This window comes from Ovis canadensis, chromosome 26 (genome assembly GCF_042477335.2).
Source record: "Ovis canadensis isolate MfBH-ARS-UI-01 breed Bighorn chromosome 26, ARS-UI_OviCan_v2, whole genome shotgun sequence".
NCBI lineage: Eukaryota > Metazoa > Chordata > Mammalia > Artiodactyla > Bovidae > Ovis > Ovis canadensis.
This window is the reverse complement of record NC_091270.1, coordinates 41,898,468-41,916,739: the sequence shown is the minus strand read 5'-3', so window position 1 is coordinate 41,916,739 and position 18,272 is coordinate 41,898,468. Positions and strand designations below refer to the sequence as shown.

The window sequence follows — 18,272 nt, the reverse complement described above, 5'->3', positions numbered from 1 at the left end:
GAAGTCAATATAGAGACATGGCACTCCCAATGCACGGGGCCTGGGTATGAATCCCTGATCAGGCAACTAGCTCTCACATGCTGCAACTAAAAAGATCTTGTATGCTGCCAATGAAGACGGAGGATCCTGTGGGGCACAACAAAGACCCATGCAGCCAAATAAATAATCGACACTTAAAAACATATATATATATATTCAAAGTGTAACACCCCAGTGTTGTACAGATCAGTGTGTACTGTGTTCAGTTGCTTAGTCATGTCCACTTCTTTGTGACCCTATGAACCGTAGCCCGCCAGGCTCCCCTGTCCTTGGGATTTCCCAGGCAAGAATACTGGAATGGGTTACCATTTCTTCCTCCAGGGGATCTTCCCAACCCAGGGATTGAACCTGAGTCTCCAGCATTGCAGGTGGATTCTTTACCACTGAGCCACTGAGTGAAGAAGCAACCTTTGAGAGATTTAAAAATTGCAGTGGCCGGGGATGCAGAATGGGCCTGCTAATATTCTTGGTGAGAGTATAAATTAGTACAATTGTTTCTTGAGAAGATTTGGCAATAAACATTAAAATGTCTTTAAAAAGGAATAGAAGTCCTTTGACCCAGAAATTACAACTTCTAAGGGTCTAAGTGAAGGAAATCAAGTAAGGGTGTACACACAGATTTAGCTAGGAGGATATAGTTTATATCACAAAGCTAGAAACAAACTTGTTGCTCAGTAACAAAAAATGGTTCAATATATGAAGGCACATCCTTACCACGGCACAGTATTAAGAATTAAAGAGGGGGCTGAGAACAAATATAACGACACCAAGAGGGGGAAAAGGGAGGTGGGATAAATCGGGAGATTGGCAGTCCTCAGACTCATCCTCATACGTTCTGAAATCCTGCCACAAAACTTAAAGGCATTACATTCTCCAAACTGAAACTGCAGTCATATTCCTTGGAAAAGGTATACCGTAAATATATCGCTACCCACCCCCGGTGGGTTAATTTGCAGCCATACAAATAGGTTTGGGATGAAGAGTAAGCATACTGTTCATTGTATAATCCTGGAGTGGTTTCCTTTGTCCAAAGCTGTAGGATGTTAATTCCATTTTTTGTTGTTATTTTGGACATCTGTGGCCCCCACTCCTGTAATGGGCCACAGCTTAGCTTCAGTGTACAAAAGTTACTGCTGCATATTTTAAATCCTTTTATACACTTAACACTGCAGTCATTTCTTCCAACACTAAAATAATAGCTCCACTGGATTTTTAATTTATCTGGTTTGTATTACTGAAACTACCAAAATGCATAAACCATTTGTTGACTTAATTGGATGACATTGGGTGGGTCCAAATTTCTTCACTTCTCCCTGCCCCCAAAATAAAATCTTTAATTTTTTTAAATATAAAGGTAAGCAAAAAAAAAAGCTATAAAATTTGTTAAAATTTTCTTTTTGTTAAAATCTTGTAATTCCTTCCTCTACAACTAGTGTTAATATTTTGGTGTATATCTTATTTATATGCTTTTCTGTGTGTATGAGTATAAACACACTCACTCCCCTCTATTTTTACAAAAATAAGATCATACCATAATAGTGTTTAGTTACATTTGATTTTCTTTTGACATTATGAGTATCTTTGCATGCCAGTGGATAAGTCTGTAGCCCCGTCTTTGTTCGTCTTCTCTAAGACTCTAATTAGTTATCTATTTTATACATAGTAATATATATATGTCAGTCCCAATGGAGGTCAAGTTGCTGGATTTCTATGCCTGGGTCTCCTGCTGTGAGCAGCACCCAAGCTTTTACCTGGGACTGACTTTATTAGTAAATAAGGAAGTCATGTATGAATGTGAGTGCTGAGTACTCAGTCACTTCAGTCGTGTCTGACTCTTGGCAACTCTGTGGACTGTAGCCCGCCAGGCTGTCCATGGGATTCTCCAGGCAAGAATACTGGAGTAGATTCCCATGCCCTCCTCCAGGGGATCTTCCCAAACCGGGGATCAAACCCGCGTGCATTGGCAGGCACGTTCTTTACCACCTAGTGCCACCTGGGAATGAAGGTACGAGTTGGACCATAAAGAAGGCCGAGCCCCAAAGAATTGATGTTTTTGAATTGTGGTGCTCAAGGAGACTCTTGAGAGTCCTTTAAACTGCAAGGAGATCGAACTAGGCAATCCTAAAGGAAATCAACCCTGAATATTCACTGAAGGAGTGATGCTGAAGCTCCAATACTTTGGCCACCAGATAGGAAGATCCAACACAATGGAAAAGACCCTGATGCTGGGAAAGACTGAAGGCAGGAGGAGAAGGTGACAGAGGATGAGATGGTTGGATGGCATCACTGACACAACGGATAGGAGTTTGAGCAAACTCCGGGAGATAGTGAAGGACAGGGAAGCCTGGCTTGCTAAAGGCTATGGGGTCGCAGAGTCAGACAACGACTTAGAAACACGACTTGTTAAACAAAAGGAAAAACACTTTACAGTTCAGAATAAGCTCAGACCAATAGGATTTCTGTATAATCATGACCCATGATTTATAATAGTAATAAAGAGCAATTTTCATACTAGTTAATTGTTCATTAAAACCGGGGGGCTTTGGGAAGGGAGAAGGGACACTTTAACGGTTAAAACTTCTCAAATGATCATCTGCCAAAACTAGAAACTCACCATATTTCAAAGCCCCACGCGTATTTTTGAGTTCTCTGCTCCCTCCCTACTGGCTTTTGTTTTGTTTTTACGTCAGCAGGCTGGGTGCACTATGACCAAACAGCAACAGATGCCGGTCTGGCAAGACGCTTCCTTTTGATCATCCAAGAACATTCCTGATCAGGATATTTTCAGTTTGTTTCAAGGTTTACCAGGAGTTGCACCAGTGGACAGAGCTAGGGGAAAGAACTGTCCCTCCACCCAATACATTCAGACACGCTTCATTCTCAAAATCCAGCTAAACCACACACTAACCTGTGTAAAAAATGCAGGCTGGGAATTTGGTCCTAGTCACCCCCAAGACGGTTCCAGGATGGTTCTCAATGTAAAGAACTCTACTGGCCGGCCAGACATTGTAGTTAAATAAGTGCTTAAATGCAGAGAGCAGATCATCGCTGGTATTTTAATCTTTGTAAAAACAAGTGATGTTACACAGATAATAACTGAAAAGTCATCTTTCACAAATGAAAAACACATGCCAAATGTATACCATAAGCCTCCAAAGGAATCTAAGTCAATGTGTAATTTTCCTATCTGTAAATTACTAACACTAAACAGTAACCTTTCTCTCAAGTTTATTAAGAAAATGAGAAAACCTCCTGATGCATCAGACACTAGAATTTAACAAGAGTAGTTTTCCCCTGTAAACCTTGGAATTTACAATGATACTACACTCAGTTCCTATCTGAGATACAGAGTCTTTCAACACATGCAACATCCAGACAAGATCCTTTCATTCTGGGATCCAAGCACTGACTTTAATCTTATCTCTGCGATTCTGTTAAGTGTCTGGTGCTGTGACAGAATCCACCTCTCTACCCTCCTCTGCACCCCCCGCCGCCACCCCACCACATTGTACCCACCAAACACATCGGCAGGCCTTTCTAAAAATACAGTTACAATATAAAGCCTAAAATAGTAGGCTGAGGAAGTTTCTTGGAGAAGATATTTGTCGTTTTCACTCTGAAAATGAAGTAAAACCACAAAACCATTTTCAACAAAATATGTGTTTCTAATTATTAGTGGAAGATTTATATTCCTTTAAAAAAAAAAAAAAGTGGTGTGCCTGGAAGAAGTTCATTGCTGCAAGTCAGCAAGAATTTGTAAAAGCAAAATAATTTTTGATAAGACAGAACTATCGACACTTTCCTAGCAATATAAATTCAGAATCCTGCAGTGTAAATATTGATATAATGGTCATTAAGATCAATTTGTATTGATGTATAGCCAATTAACAATGTTGTGGTAGTTTCAGGTGAACAGCAGAGGGACTCGGCCCTACAGATACATGAATCCAATGAACGGTCACTTTAAAGAGCAGCAGCATGCCAAAGCAGGGGCAAGGCCCAACATTTCTTCATAGGGGCTTGCCATCTAACACAGAAAAGCTTAGCCTTGTGTTCATCAACTGGCAGAAGTCACCGGCTCTTCTCTGTCAAGATTTAGAAAAATGAAGACTGTGGTTAATGTAGTATTCAAATATTTATTTATGGGGGTGGCTCAGCTGCTAAAGAATCTGCCTGCAATGCTGGAGACCTGGGTTTGATCCCTGGGTTGGGAAGATCCCCTGGAGAAGGGAAAGGCTACCCACTCCAGAATGCTAGCCTGGAGAATTCCATGGACTGTCCACGGACTCGCAAAGAGTCGGACACGACTGAGCGACGTTCACGTTATTTAGCAAACGTCAGCACCCCAACTAACAGATCATACAAAATATTCCTTTCTTCTCCTTTCCCCATTCTGCATTTTGCTGGTGATAGATTTTTTCAAGCGGCAGCTGAAAGCCAAGGTTAAAGCTGAAGGTCACAGTGAGTGTAATTCTGCCCAACCTGGTTTTTCTTTGCGTGTTGTGGGCATGAAGGCACACTGGCCCAAAGAGCTGCCTTGCTCTTAAACCTCTCTGGCACTCACAGTGGGTACTGGCGGGCCCTTTGGACGTTTAGGAGGGCGAGCAGGGAAGGAATCTTCTTTCTCCCCTCCCCCGCTTACAAAGGCTAAAAGCAGAGATTAATTTCCTAGCTCTGGTTTTCTGCATAACCCCTCCTCGAGAAACACAAAGACTCAGGATGGGCCTTAAAGAGTCCTTTTGTTTAGAGAGGGTCATTTCCTGCCGTTAGCTCACACCCAGAAACTCCCACCCAGCTCTCCAGAAGAGGCACTGATTTGCTTAGAGAAAAACAAAAACAAAACAATCTCAGGCTTAAAACCTTTCCTCCCGAACAGTCTCTCCCCCTCCACCCCGGATGTATCTGGGCCGGCGGGCCACCACAGCACTTGGCATCACACAGAGGAGATGAAAAGTGGGATAAAACCGAAAAACTTAAAGCTCTTTGAATGCATAGCAAGCGTTGTCTCTCCACCTCTATATTTTAGTTAGGGAAACAAGATACTTAAGTGACTTGTCCTAGGTCCTTTACAAAAGGGAAAAAAGGTATAACAATTTTTTTCAACGTGTATGTTAGTCACTCAGTGTCCAACTCCAGGCTCCTCTGTCCATGGGATTCTCCAGGCAAAAATACTGGAGTGGGTTGTCATTCCCTTCTCCAGGGGATCTTAGAGAGTACTGACGATTTATTTGGTCAAGAATCGACTATTATAAAGATTATATACCACTGGTTCCAAGACTGTCAGACACTGGATGACGGCAAAGTTTAAAAAGTTTGCTCTTGGAATTCCGCTGTGGCCCAGTGGTTAAGACTCCATGCTTCCACTTCAGGGGACACAAGTTCGATCCCTGGTTGGGGAACTAAGATCCCACCTGCCACACAGGTGGCCAAAAAGAAAACTAGGAAAATAAAAAGTCTGTTCAGGCTCAAGTATTGGACCTGAAGGCCATAAACAAGAATATGCCAATGGCCTGCGTTTTCATGAGTGCCTTCATGGGCTCGATTAACAGACAATCCGATGACCAAAGTAAGGATGACTTGGATTTCTTTCATCCTAACCTGTCATCTGTTGTGTTTTACAGGGAATAAAAGCAACTCCTGAGTCTGTGAGGCTGACCAGTGGCTGTGAGGTGCCTCCCTAAGGGTTCACAGGGCTCAGATTAGCGGCAGCCTCATGGCTTCCACACAGGTGCTCACAGGCTGGACAGGGCCTGCTAAAGTCCACAGCACCCTGCATTGCTTGCCTTCTCACTTTGCAAAGCAGAGAAGGCTCTCTGAGCTGGAGGCTAGACTGAATCAAAGGCCTGTGTGTCTATCTCCAAATCAATTCCACCTGGGCTGTTACCATTAACTCTTTGCAAACCAACAGCACATCTACAAAGCAGGAATCCAAGTCACCCTGCTCTACTCAACTTTATCACTCTCTGGGCGGCCCACACTTCACTCCTGCTTCTGTGGAAATATGTATTCGATTTCCATTTTTACTGGACAAAGGGAAGTAGTCCTTTACATGTGAAAATCAGCTTTTCTCTCGCACCCTCTTCATCTCCATGGGACTCATCACTTGCCATCCAAAATTTCTGGCTTAAAAGCACGTGCTAATTGTCCTTGCTGATGTAATTAAATGGGAATCGAGAACTGATCATCTTGAAGGCAGCGTTAAGATTTAATCTAAAAACTGCTGGGAAATGCTGAAAATCTAGGAAAGACTGAAGGCAGGAGGAGAAGGGGACGAGAGAGGATGAGCTGGTTGGATGGCATCATCAACTCAACGGACATAAGTTTGAGCAAACTCCGGGAGTTGGTGATAGACAGGGAAGCTTGGCGTGCTACAGTCCATGGGGTCACAAAGAATTGGACACGAATGAGTGACTGAACTGAAAAACTGCTGGAAAAGGATTAGGACGATGGAGTGTATGGCAGGCCTCAGAATTTGACAAGTTGGTTTGTATTCCAGTCATTTAACAAACAAACAAATGTATTGGGCAGTTCCACTCATTGTTCTAGGCACTGGAATTACTGCCTTAAACAAGGCCAGAGTCACATTCCAGCAGTACAAGTACACAAGGTAATATCAGTGAGGAAGAAGTCCTGGGGGGCAAATAAGAGGACTCTGACAGTGATTGGGAACTTGGGGCTCATTTCAACTTGTTACCCAAAGGTCCCTCTGGGTAACATGTGAACTGAGATCTGAATGAATGAGAAGGACAAGGCTGCCTCATACCTGGGTGTATGGTTTCCCAGGCAGAAAGGAGAGCACACACAAAGGCCCTGAGGCAGCAGAGGTTTGGCATGTTGGAGAGACTTAAGTAAGGCCCAGCAGCTGAAGCATAATGAAGCTGTGACTCCTGGTGGATGAGGTCAAGGAGACCAGCAGGCCCAGATTACATGAACCTCACATACCACTATAGAGATTTTCAGCTCCTACCACCACTTGCAAATAAAACCTCTAATTACTTAATCTCTCAGAGCCTCAGTTTCCTCATCCCCAAACATGAGAACACCTCATTGTGTCAAAGTGCACGCTGTGCTAAAGTACACACTTAGTATACACACCGCTGTATTTAAAATATATAACCAGCAAGGACCTACTGTACACCACAGGGAACCCTGGTCAATACTCTGTAATAACCTAAATGGGAAAACAATTTGAAAGAGTAGATGCATGTATATGGATAACTGAATCACCTGAAAGTAAGACATCATCATTAAACAACTATACTCCAAGAAAAAATTTCGAAAAGCACAGTGCTTAAAAGAGACGACATTAGTCCACAGATGCTTAGTGAATCAATCTGCCAAGAATCCATAAATGCTTTTATAAGTTTGATTATACTGGAGCCATGCACCTGATCTTCGATTATCCCTCCAATTTTTTTTAATACCTGTGAAGACTAAAAAAAAATGTTTGCAACAAAAATGGTCTCAGCACTGACTCTGACCTTTTTTTATTGTTTTGCTCACTGCTGGGAAAATGCTTGGAGTTCCTAGAAAAGAAAGAAACAGGCTTAGAAGGGTAGAGAGGTGAGAAGGCAGACTCAGGACACAGTGATCTGGCAGAGGGGAGGCTGACTGGACTCCAGGACAGCTTGTGTTTCTTCTCAGGATAAGCAAGGCCCAGAGAAGCAATTACCGACACTTTCAGCCTCTCGTCACCCAGCATCCCACGGAAGGCACAGGACAGGGAGTGTGAGTGTATGTCACAGTGGAGAGAGCTGTGTGTGTGTCCCCTCCCTGGCCCAAAACACATCCTGCCGGCTTAGAGGGATACTGTATTTAAAAACAGATGCTTTTGGAAACTCGCACATTTTCAGGCCTGCAAATCACACATGCTGGGTAAAGTAATTACACTTTCGTAGCACTTCCCCTCTGAGCACAAAGGAAATTCTGATACTTCTGTAATAAGATAGCACTTTCTGAGCCATCCCTTCTCTCATGAGGCCAAGACTATCCATCCTACAGGTGGGCATCAGAAAAATAAATGTTCACAAAACAGGATCCCTGGAGATTTGAGGAAAAAAAAATTTCTTAGAATAAAGCTGGCCACCTGCCAGCATATCTACCTAGTGACATAAGAATTTAGGAAAAGCAAAGAAAGTTTAAGGGAAAAAACTCATGAGAAGTAAAGATTAACTGGAAGTAGAAATTAGTCTCTAACTTCTTTTCGTGGGCTCGTGAGATACACTACGATTTTGAGATGCCTAGATTTCTTTGTATCTTTGCAAAGTCTGAGGGGGGTGACAGAACCGAGCTATGCTGTGTTAGCAACCCCTCAGCGTTTTAAATTTGTGTAACAATACTGTATTACACCCTGGAATTTGGAACCATCTTCCTTGGCGTGATTGGCATTTATTACTGCCATTTCCTTTTTTTAACTCCCGTATTCTACATAATGTGCATCAGAATGGTTGCAGTAGGGTTAAAACCTACGAGAAACACAATTGTTTGTTCTTAAATTCCTGGACCGCATTTCTTTATTCACAAGCTGACACTTAGCTGAGAGCAGAAAAAGCAGCAAACGAAATGAATAAATTGAAAATATAACCCACAGAAGAGACGACTTTGGGCTCTAGCCAAAGACTCATTCTAACTCCCCCAACCCCTATGAAATGAAAAAGAACAAAGCAATTTGGGATTTTCTTATAAAAATACTCAAGCCTCTCCACACCTTCCATCTTTTACCTTCCAAACCTATTTGCAAATTTTATGTCCCTTCTAGGTAAAGGTTTGGGAAAAGTTTAAGTAAAAGCCTAAGCATGAACTGCAAATTTTAGAGGAAAACAATGTTCAAAGACTGTTGATGAAAGAAAAAAATGAAAGGATATGAAATACACTATATATAACTAGATTTCTTAGGCTCCTCCGAATCAGCCTTTCAAATGGTTAAGTACACTGAACACTAGTATAACTAGGCAGATTATATGCAAGACATTTTTGTGTTCCTAAATTGAGAGTGCATTTAAAATTTTGCTTTAACTTTTTCTGAGAATGTCCAGCTCTCCCCCTCACCCCGCCCCACGCCTTAAAAGAAAACAGCTTCCAATTTTAAGTCAATTGTCCATCTTTTGCTGCCTACCCTTGCAAGTTTCCTAGGAACTGGGGTCCCACACCCTCTCCAATTTTCTGGGCACTCAGTTCATATTTACCTTTTCGATGACCAGCTACATAATCTTTTTGTTATTGTTGAGTCCCTAAGTTATGTCTAACTCTCTTGAAACTCCATGCATGGACTGTAGCCCGCCAGGCTTCTCTGTCCATGGGATTCTCCAGGCAAGAATACTGGAGTGGGTTGCCATGCCCTCCTCCAGGGGATCTCCCTGACCCAGGGACTGAACCCACATCCTACACTGCAGGCAGATTCATTACCCCTGAGCCACTAGGGAAGTCCCACATAATCTTGAGTTGTTCTGAAAACTTCTTTGCAAGATCAGACCTCTGCATCTCAAATCCAACCTCTTCACCTCCCGGTTGCCTTTTCTTCCCCTTTCAAGGTAAACTTTCTGGCTTCTACAAATACAACCACCACGCAGCTAATCATCCGAAAGAGAAACCCAAGAGGCTCCACGGATGGAGCTCCCAGTCTCCTCTCTAGAGCATCCGACAGTTACTGCAGCCCGTGAACACCTCTCCTGCCCCTGCCAGGCTCAGTCACCACCAGCAGCTACTGTCTTATTTTAAGAGCAGGATTCCTGCAGCGTTAGCCTTGAAACCTAATGCATCCACTTCCGCAATGGAACCTCCCAGGATGCCACGTCCCCCTTGCATAGAAGTCCACTCCCATCACAGGAAGCGTGCTGGTCCCTGGCATGGAAGGGACTCCTCCATCCCTCCCCCACCCCAATCACCCATACTTCCCTTTCTCCCCTGCTTGTTTTACCTCTTAAGCCTCTGTATCTTCACAGAAGGCCCGATCCCTTTGACTGGACCATCTTTCCCCTAATGCCTCAATCCTTCCCTCAGCTGGGGAAAAAAAAAATCCCAGTATCACCTCTCTTTTTAAAAAGTTTCTTTTGATATAGCTCCATGACCCTCTCCCTCCTTAAGATGCTGACTGGTTTCCAGCTCAAACTACTGTCTCAGTTAACTGAACACAAGGCCCTCTCCACTAAACCTGGGAGCAACTTAAGAGTCGGAACTTTGTCCCAGGTCTTGGCTTCCTCAGAACCTTCAAGGTCCCAAGGCACTCAGGATCTCAGTCACCTCCCCACAGAAAGAGTTTCATCACTGCCCTGATCGCTACATTAGCTCATTGTGGGGATGAGTCACAAGATACATATAAAAGTGCTTGGCCAGTACTTGGTACAGAGTAAATACTCAAAAGTTAATAATTCTTACCTGGGTGAATGGCTAAAAAGATTTCTGAAAATTTCCCAGGATCAAGTAGTTCAGAATTTTCATTTTTCTGCACTCAGCAAAGATGTGCGTGCGTGCTCAGTCGCTGAGTCGTGTCTGACTCTGCGTCCCCATGGACTGTAGCCTGCCAGGCTCATGGGACTTCCCAGACAAGAATACTGGAGGGAGTTGCCATTTCCTTCTCCAGGGAATCTTCGTGATCCAGGGATCGAACCAGAATCTCCTGCATTGGCAGGCAGATTCTTTACCACTGAGCCACGTGGGACGCCCAGCAAAGATGACCAGGCCACAAACTAGGCAACTCTGCTCTGACCAGCTCTGCAGTCAAGCACTCCCCACTTGCCCCCAACACACACAACACACTGAAGTGGTTTGCAATATCCTCCCCACACTTAAAGGGACCCACGTGAGTCAGTGCAAGTTATCCCCACAGGGCAGACAAGGTCATTCCCGATGACACCCTCCAATCAACTTTAAAGGCCTGGTCCCAGCTGGCCTCAGGCCCCACAGAGCCAGGCTGCCACTTCTGCCCCAGCTATTACTAAGGCTCATTCTCTTCATTCCTTCCTAAATTTTTCCTTTCACCAAAGCAAGCACTGTTCAAGAGGACCATTTGCATTCCCTTTCCCCTACCCCCGGGCAGACACTAAGGTGCCAAATGAAAAAGAACACAAACATTTCAAAGTGGCAGTCACACAGGTCACACAGAGCAGGCTCATTTGGGAATGCTTCTCTCACATCGAACTGGAGCTCCCAGAAGCCCTGGTCCAAAAGCTCAGAACGGATCCCACAGCAGACACCACATTCTAACAGTGAAGACCCAGCTGCACCTGGAGATGAGCGGGCCCACATTGTTAGATGGACCAGGCACACTGGCCTCTGGGCACAAAGGGAGGCTGCAGGTGACAAGTTGGGGAGGTCACTTTGGAGGGTGGTGGGGGGTCCATCCTTCACAGACTCTAAATTGCACATGAAGTTATTAAGTGGCTGCTTTTTGAGAGTTTACCTATTCAAGGTCATCACTACCACTCCTACCAGTAAGGATATTTCCTATGTTCATAAGTTGTTTATCAAGAATTATATGTGCACACAGGTTTAAGTGTGTATGGGTGGTACTTACCTGGGGAGGTGCTGGGGATTAGAAATACTCTGTTAAGATGGCAGGGGTTTTTTTTGTTTGTTTATTTTTTTAAAGATAATGATTCACGAGTTAACTAGAAGAATATAACTTCTGGAATTCTGAGGAAAGTCATCTCTTTGGGATAAGACATTCAGGTGATGGGATCTTGCAAAATGCAGGCTGAACCTTGGTTTTTGCCTAGAAAGCAGCTCAAGCTTGACCAAGAGGGGAAAACTGGTTGAAATAAATGGTGTGCAGAATATTACAGAGCACCAAAAGCAATCTTGAAGGTCATATTTAAACTTCACCAAGTGTTGACGGAGTTGGGCACCAGAGCATCCAGCAGTGTATGTGTGGATGGATTGAGAAAGAACATCAGAACAAGGACAGCAGGTTAAGATCACTAGGAACAGACAGGACAAGGAAATGAGTGAGGTAAACATGCTTTGAGATATGGAGGCCTGATTCCTGGGGCAAGGCTTGCGAGCAAAATGAAACGTGGCCAACAATGGTTTTGTGACACCTATAGATACTGCAAGGGTATTTAATGATTTCTTCTAAGCAAAGACCTAGAACTGATTCTGTGCCTATATGTTCATTACAGAAAATTTAGAGAATCCAGAAAAGCAACAGAAGGTAAATACAAAGACCTGTAATCCACCACACTGTTTGTATTCATATTCAATTATTTTTAAAAATTGGCATCACATAATAGCAAACTTTTATTTTTACTTTTTTCATGTAATGTCATGGGAATTAATTAAAATCCAGAGGCTGGAAGAGAAAGTCGGATTCTCTACTACAGCATTCAAAGAGAGGTAAACACTGATTCCAGATTTCTAGCCTCTAAAGCTAAGAGAATAAATGTTTTAAGCCACCTCCCCAAAAAAAGTAAATACACATAGGTACATTCTTTTAAAATGTGGCTTTTAATGGCTACATAGTATTCTCTTTGAGGAATTACACAACCATTTACTTAGCAATTTCCTTGTTAGTGAAAATTCACAGACTATTTATGTCTATAAGTAACCAATGTTCATCCTATAAATAAATCTTTGTGCATGCTTATTTCCTTAGGGTAAATTTCTAAAAATAAAAGCACGGAATAAAAGGGCTTGAAAATTTGACACAGACCACCAAAGTCCTTCCGAAAGCCGCAATAATTCATGCCCTCATCGCAGTGCCCAAGAATTCCCATTTTATTCCCCATCACCAGTCACAGTTCTATCCTCAAAGTGGAAAATTAAGATGAACCTGCAAAATTTACATGAAAGCATCTCCAATGAGAGCATTAAACACACAAATGCCCTTAGAAACAGATGACTACATGTGAGTGTCAGGGTTTATCACGGAAATTTTAAAACCACTACTGGAAAACTAAGGGCATGCCATATTGGCAGTGGTCTTGCAGCATCATTTTACTATGAAATCATCACATTTTCATCCAAAACGCTGTCACCAAATCCTATTTATGACTGAAATATAAATTTACTGTATTTGATTTGATTTGGAGTAACAGACTCCAAACTTGGTTAAACTGTACAAAACCATTCTGTATTTTTCCCCAGGTCAAAATACTGATGAATCTTAATGCTCAATGAAAACCTGAGGTTGCCGCATCAAACCACCACACATTTCTCTGTGCCAATTATATCAGAAACAATTTTCTTCATGACCCCAGTTATTTGGGAAAAATTACAAAGCACTTTAAAAGGTAGAATGCGAGGTAGAGATCTGTATTAAACTTCTGAACACCTGACTTTGTGATTTCTGACCACCATCTGCCAAACATCTTTTTGATCAATATTCCAACAAGGCCAGGTTTTGTTTTAAAGAACGTTCACAGCAATTTAAGGAGAAAACTAACACCAGTGCTTCGCCGTAAATAACACACCTTTTAGAAATGACTTGTAATCAGCCTGAAAAGTGTCCAACGGCATACCATAAAAGGAAAAATAAGACCAAGTTATTTATCTGATTTCCATTTTGAAAATTCAGGGATCAAAAACGATATCTACTACTAGACTGTTGCAATATACAGAACTTCAAGCCAAAAAGTTATGTCTCTTACATATTAACAGTAGTGAAATTTGTCAAGTGTGAAGTATTTGAAGAGAAGAATGTCTAGTCCAAAAGTAGAGGTAAATTCAAGGAATTTTTTATTAACTGTAAAGCTATTAACTGTAAAGCTATGTAAGAAAAGCTCTACTGCCCTGTTATTCAGTCACCCAGTCCTGTCTGCCCCTACACAAATGTATACAGAAGCCTTGCAAATCTCAGACGCCATTAAGATTTTGACAACCGGTTCTTCTTTACCCGGACAAGTTGCATAGGAATACGCATGTACAGCACACTAGAAGCCAGAAAGCCAGATGTATCCTCTCTCTCACACTATTGGCTAGCCAAGTCTTAAAATTATTTTTCCTCAAAGTTTTTAAATATTACCCAAAGCAGTCTCAAAAACTTCCAACCTTACTTAAAAAGCTGCAGAAATGCTCCTAGGTCTCAAGACTGTTCCTACTATAGCAATGGAACTAAAGAAAGTGTTTCAGCATCATTGTTTCAGAGTGAGCTTCAGAAGCTCTCAGACCAGGAGGTGGGCCGCTGATATGTACCAGAAGATAAAAGGAACACACTTAAATGAGGGGGAGGGGATAGAATAAAACCTGGATTTTGTCAAAGTCTAAATAACCCTGATGATCTAGGAAATGAACTATTTTCCCTCAAAGATGACTGAACTGACTCATCAGCTCAATGGCTACCAGAAGCTACAAAACACTCATCATTTTGTGTATATACATTTATATGTGTGTTCTGTTTACTGGAATCCTCCACCGCGGCTTTCCAATGTGTTTGAGGACAAACTGCTGATCCCTGGGTGGGCAAGGGAAAGGACCATTTGGGTGGTTTTGTATATTGCTGAGCACATTAATGGAACTCAAACACATGTGTTTTACTTGTGGCTTTCAGGGTTGGGGAAAAAAGGAGGAGTTTTTCACAAACAAAACATAAACCCCAAACAGGGAATTAGGGCAAAATTATCGAGATCATTCAGGCCAACTTTTACCAAATTTTTAACATCATAAAACCTCTCCCTTCACGGTGTATCTGTTTTGTCTATTCCATCTTTTGTACAGCTTGGGTTCTATTTTTTTAATCTGTCCCCTTATTTTTAAAATAACAAGTATCTAGCTATAAAGACAGATACTTTCTAGAACCACGGGCCATTTCCACCTGATAAAGGAAGACTTAACAAGGCAATAGGACAGGTTAAGAGACAGCCATTGTATTGGGATCACCTGTGATTTTACTGGTACCCAACCTCGCACATATAAAGACACCCAGGGTTTGGGCAAACAGGCCAGTGCTGCAGGCAGTTAAGCTGAGCTGGGTCAAACAGAAAAACCTGAGTTTTCTATGCTTAATTCTGTCAAATAGTTTATGGTGTGCCAAAAAAAAAAAAAAAGAAAATAGTCTTTGGTTTACCCTAATGAACTTTTACAAGTTTCTCTTTCTGGTGAAGAGAGAAAGATGGTTTCATATGTATGATACAGTCTTACCCTTAGAAGTCAACAGATCGCCAATCTAATGAAACAGAAAGGTTTCTGAAGCCATTGCAACTCCTTAAATAAAGCTACCTTTTTTATTAATTATAAAAAATAAAATACTCCAGCATTTAAAAAAAAAGAAACTACCTTTTATTTTTAAATTTTATTTCAGTGGTAGGGAAAATAAAATAGGAAAGTAGCCAGTGAGGTTCAAGAAAAAAAGCAGAACTTGCAATTCAAGTCTCCATCTTTCTGAAAGAGAAGAAATGTCAGTACTATTCCATCACTTGCAATTAAAAAAACCAGCATGTAAAAATAATGCTTTTCAGAACAGTTTATAATAATAAAGGCGATTTGCTCAGGTGAGACGGCAACGTCAGGCTCAACAGCATTTCACCTGGGTTGCACTCACGAACAACGGTGTTAAGAGTAAAATCTTGTGTTATTTTGCATAATATTTGGCTTGGTCTTGGAGCTCTCCTGTCTTCTCCATTTAAATAGTTCCCATTTTACAAGTGCTGAGGGCTTAAGTGTATTAAGTCCTCAGCAACCTTGGGCTTCACAATCAGAATTTTAGTTTACACACAACATAGTATTTCCATAATCATCTCAACACCCTAACCGCTTAGAAATCAGTTCACCTTTCTGTAAGAATGCTTTTATCTAGACTGCATACTTTCTTGCATCTACACATACTCTTAAGTTCCTTTTGGAATGTTTCAGAAGTCAATTTCCTGGGCTTTTCAAAAGGTAGGCGGAAAACAGTGTTTACTGGGTTCTAGATAACGCACCTACAAGTACAGAGCCCCATTTAACAAGATAACGCAAATATCCCAACTACAAAATTCTGAAAGGATTGTTCAGGAGTTCCCCGACATGTACTGAGTTTTGTTTCTACCAAAGGAACGCTCTGCAGCCGCAACATTTTTACCGTTGTTAGGGACGCACCACATAAAATTTACGCTCAGACGTCAAAGTCCTATTAAAACAGTCTGGATCAACACTTCGCGAGTTGCAAAGTCTGAAACTCCAGCATGCTGCGCCCCACAACCGCAACGCCCCTAAATTTACAAAACCTAATCAGCCAGGTTCGGGGTCTTTGACTCATCAGAGAAGAATGCGGCTGATGAGTTATCTATTAATCCAAAACGCCTTAGCTGGGAAAGATATTTCACCGAGAACTTTTCGCATAGAAACTGTGGGGGTTGGGGGGGGCAGGGAACGGAAGGTGTCTTTTCATGAGAACTTTCCCCGAGTTTCTTCCCTAAACCACAAACACACACCCCACAACTTCCAGCCCCGGACCCAGCACTAAGTGCTGACCCTCCGGGTCCCAATCATCTGAGGTCACCCAGGAGTCAGCTCTCGATTCCGCTTTTAAAATCCGGGGCAAACAAAGCTGACCATTATACTTACGGAGGTCTCGGGAAAGTCCTCAAAGTTACGCAATTTTCAGGCACGCAGACGCGCGTGGACCCACCAAAACACACTCTCCGATGATACACCCTCATCCCGTGGCCGCACTCTGGGGCTGCGTCTCCATGCCAGGACGATTCCCAAACCCTCGGTGCCCCTTCCCCAGCGCAGCCCGGCGCCCCCGGACCCGCGCCCCGCCGGCCAGCCACCCGCACTCTGGGCAGAGCCCGCGGCCGCCGTCCCAGGTCGTCCCCGCCCCGGCACCGAGCCGCTCCGTACCTCTTCCTCCTGAAGGTTCGCCTCGCTCGGGGTGTTCTCCTTCTCGGCTTTGCCGCCGTTGTTCATCTTCCCGGTCCTCCCTCGCCGGGCAGGGCTGGGGCGCGGGGCTGGGCGAGGGCGCGCTCGCCCACTTCTCCCTTCCCCGGACGCCGCGGGCTGGAGTCGGGGCAGCGGCGGCCGGCGACTCAGGAAGTGCGAGGGGAAGACGGCGCAGGGCGAGGCGCCGGCGCAGCGCGGAGGGGACGGAGACAATCGCGACCCGCGAGGGAGACCTGGGGAGGGCGGGCGGGCGCGAGGGAAGGCAGGAAGGAAGGACGGGGCGAGGACGCGCGTCCCGGGAGTGAGTCCGCAGAGTTGGGGATGTGGCCGAGAGGGGCTGGGGGGCGGCCGCCGGCGCGGGCGTAGCAGCTGCTGGAAGGAGGGGGCGAGGGGTACCCCGAGAGGAGCGGGAGGGAGGTGCGGGGCGGCGGGGACCCGGAGAGCCGCCGAGTGCGCGCTCCTGGCTGGCTCTGGGAGGTCCGGGCTCCGAGCAGCTCCCCTTCTCTCGCCTGCCTCCCTCCCCTCGCTCCCTCCTCCCTCCCCTCCCCTCCTCTCCCCGCCCTCCCTGGACGTGGGCTGCCGGCTGGAGCCCGGAGGGACGGGACGAGGGACGGCAGAGCCCCCCGCGGGAGGAGGGGCCGCGCCGAGGGCTGCGGCCCCGCGGCCGGATGGCGCGCGCTGGGGAGGGGCGGCGGGCGGCGGGCGGAAGCGGCGGACCCCGGCCCCCGGCTCCGCGGTAGGTCGGAGGGCGAGGGCCGAGGGGGAGGGCCGAAGGCTGGGTCCGCCTGGCACCTGGAGGCCGCCGGGCCGTGCGCGCAGCTCGGAGCGGGGCTCCGGCGCCCGGGAAGTGTGATGTGTTACTTTTGTGTGCTTGCTCGCTCTTCACGAGGGATTCGCTCCCCAATCCCTCCCCCTCCTCTTCAGTACCTAGTGGGCAGCTGGTAATGACAGGATGCGGGAACTGGGGTGACGTCCGGGGGCAGCCGGGGCCGGGCCGGCGTTTTCAGGGCGCATCTTCAGACCCCATCTCCGCGCCGGGTCCTCCGAAACTTCTCCGGCCGCCCTTGCTCGGACTCCTCTACGGCCCTTATCAGACTGTCCTGGAATTGTTTACCTGCCTCTCTCACCCTTTCGGGAGATCCTTCTTGGAAGACAAGACCGGGCCCTGTTTGTCGTTTGAATCCCATGGCAGTTTGAAAACGCTACCTGGTATATCGTAGGCACTCAATAAATATTTGTTGGTTGAGGGAACATTTCTCACTGCCAGCCGAGCTGGAGGCCAAGACATAATCTGAGGGTCAAAGCCACTGAAAGAAGGGAGACTCAGCATACTGGGAGGTGAGCGTACCATGCCTGTTGGCTCCCCACCCGCCGAAGGAAGAACTGCCTGGTTTCTGCTTCCTCCTCTGAAATAGTAGTTCTATTCCTCTCCCAGAAGC

The 18,272-nt window shown here is 44.8% G+C and overlaps 1 protein-coding gene across 2 annotated transcripts in view; it reads right to left on the bottom strand.

Moving 5' to 3' along the window:
• The window catches only part of RBPMS (RNA binding protein, mRNA processing factor), a 203,641-nt gene extending 185,623 nt beyond the window's left edge, over nt 1-18,018 (bottom strand). The window contains exon 1 of one of the 2 annotated variants that reach the window (XR_011253436.1): nt 16,795-18,018. Coding sequence is in view for 1 of the 2 variants with exons in the window: in XM_069572899.1 (XP_069429000.1) it covers nt 16,795-16,860 (66 nt within the window). In the remaining variant the exon portion in view is untranslated. The remainder of the gene's footprint in view (nt 1-16,794) is intronic. The other variant, XM_069572899.1, reaches the window with a different exon arrangement.
• Nucleotides 18,019-18,272: the final 254 nt, after the last annotated feature.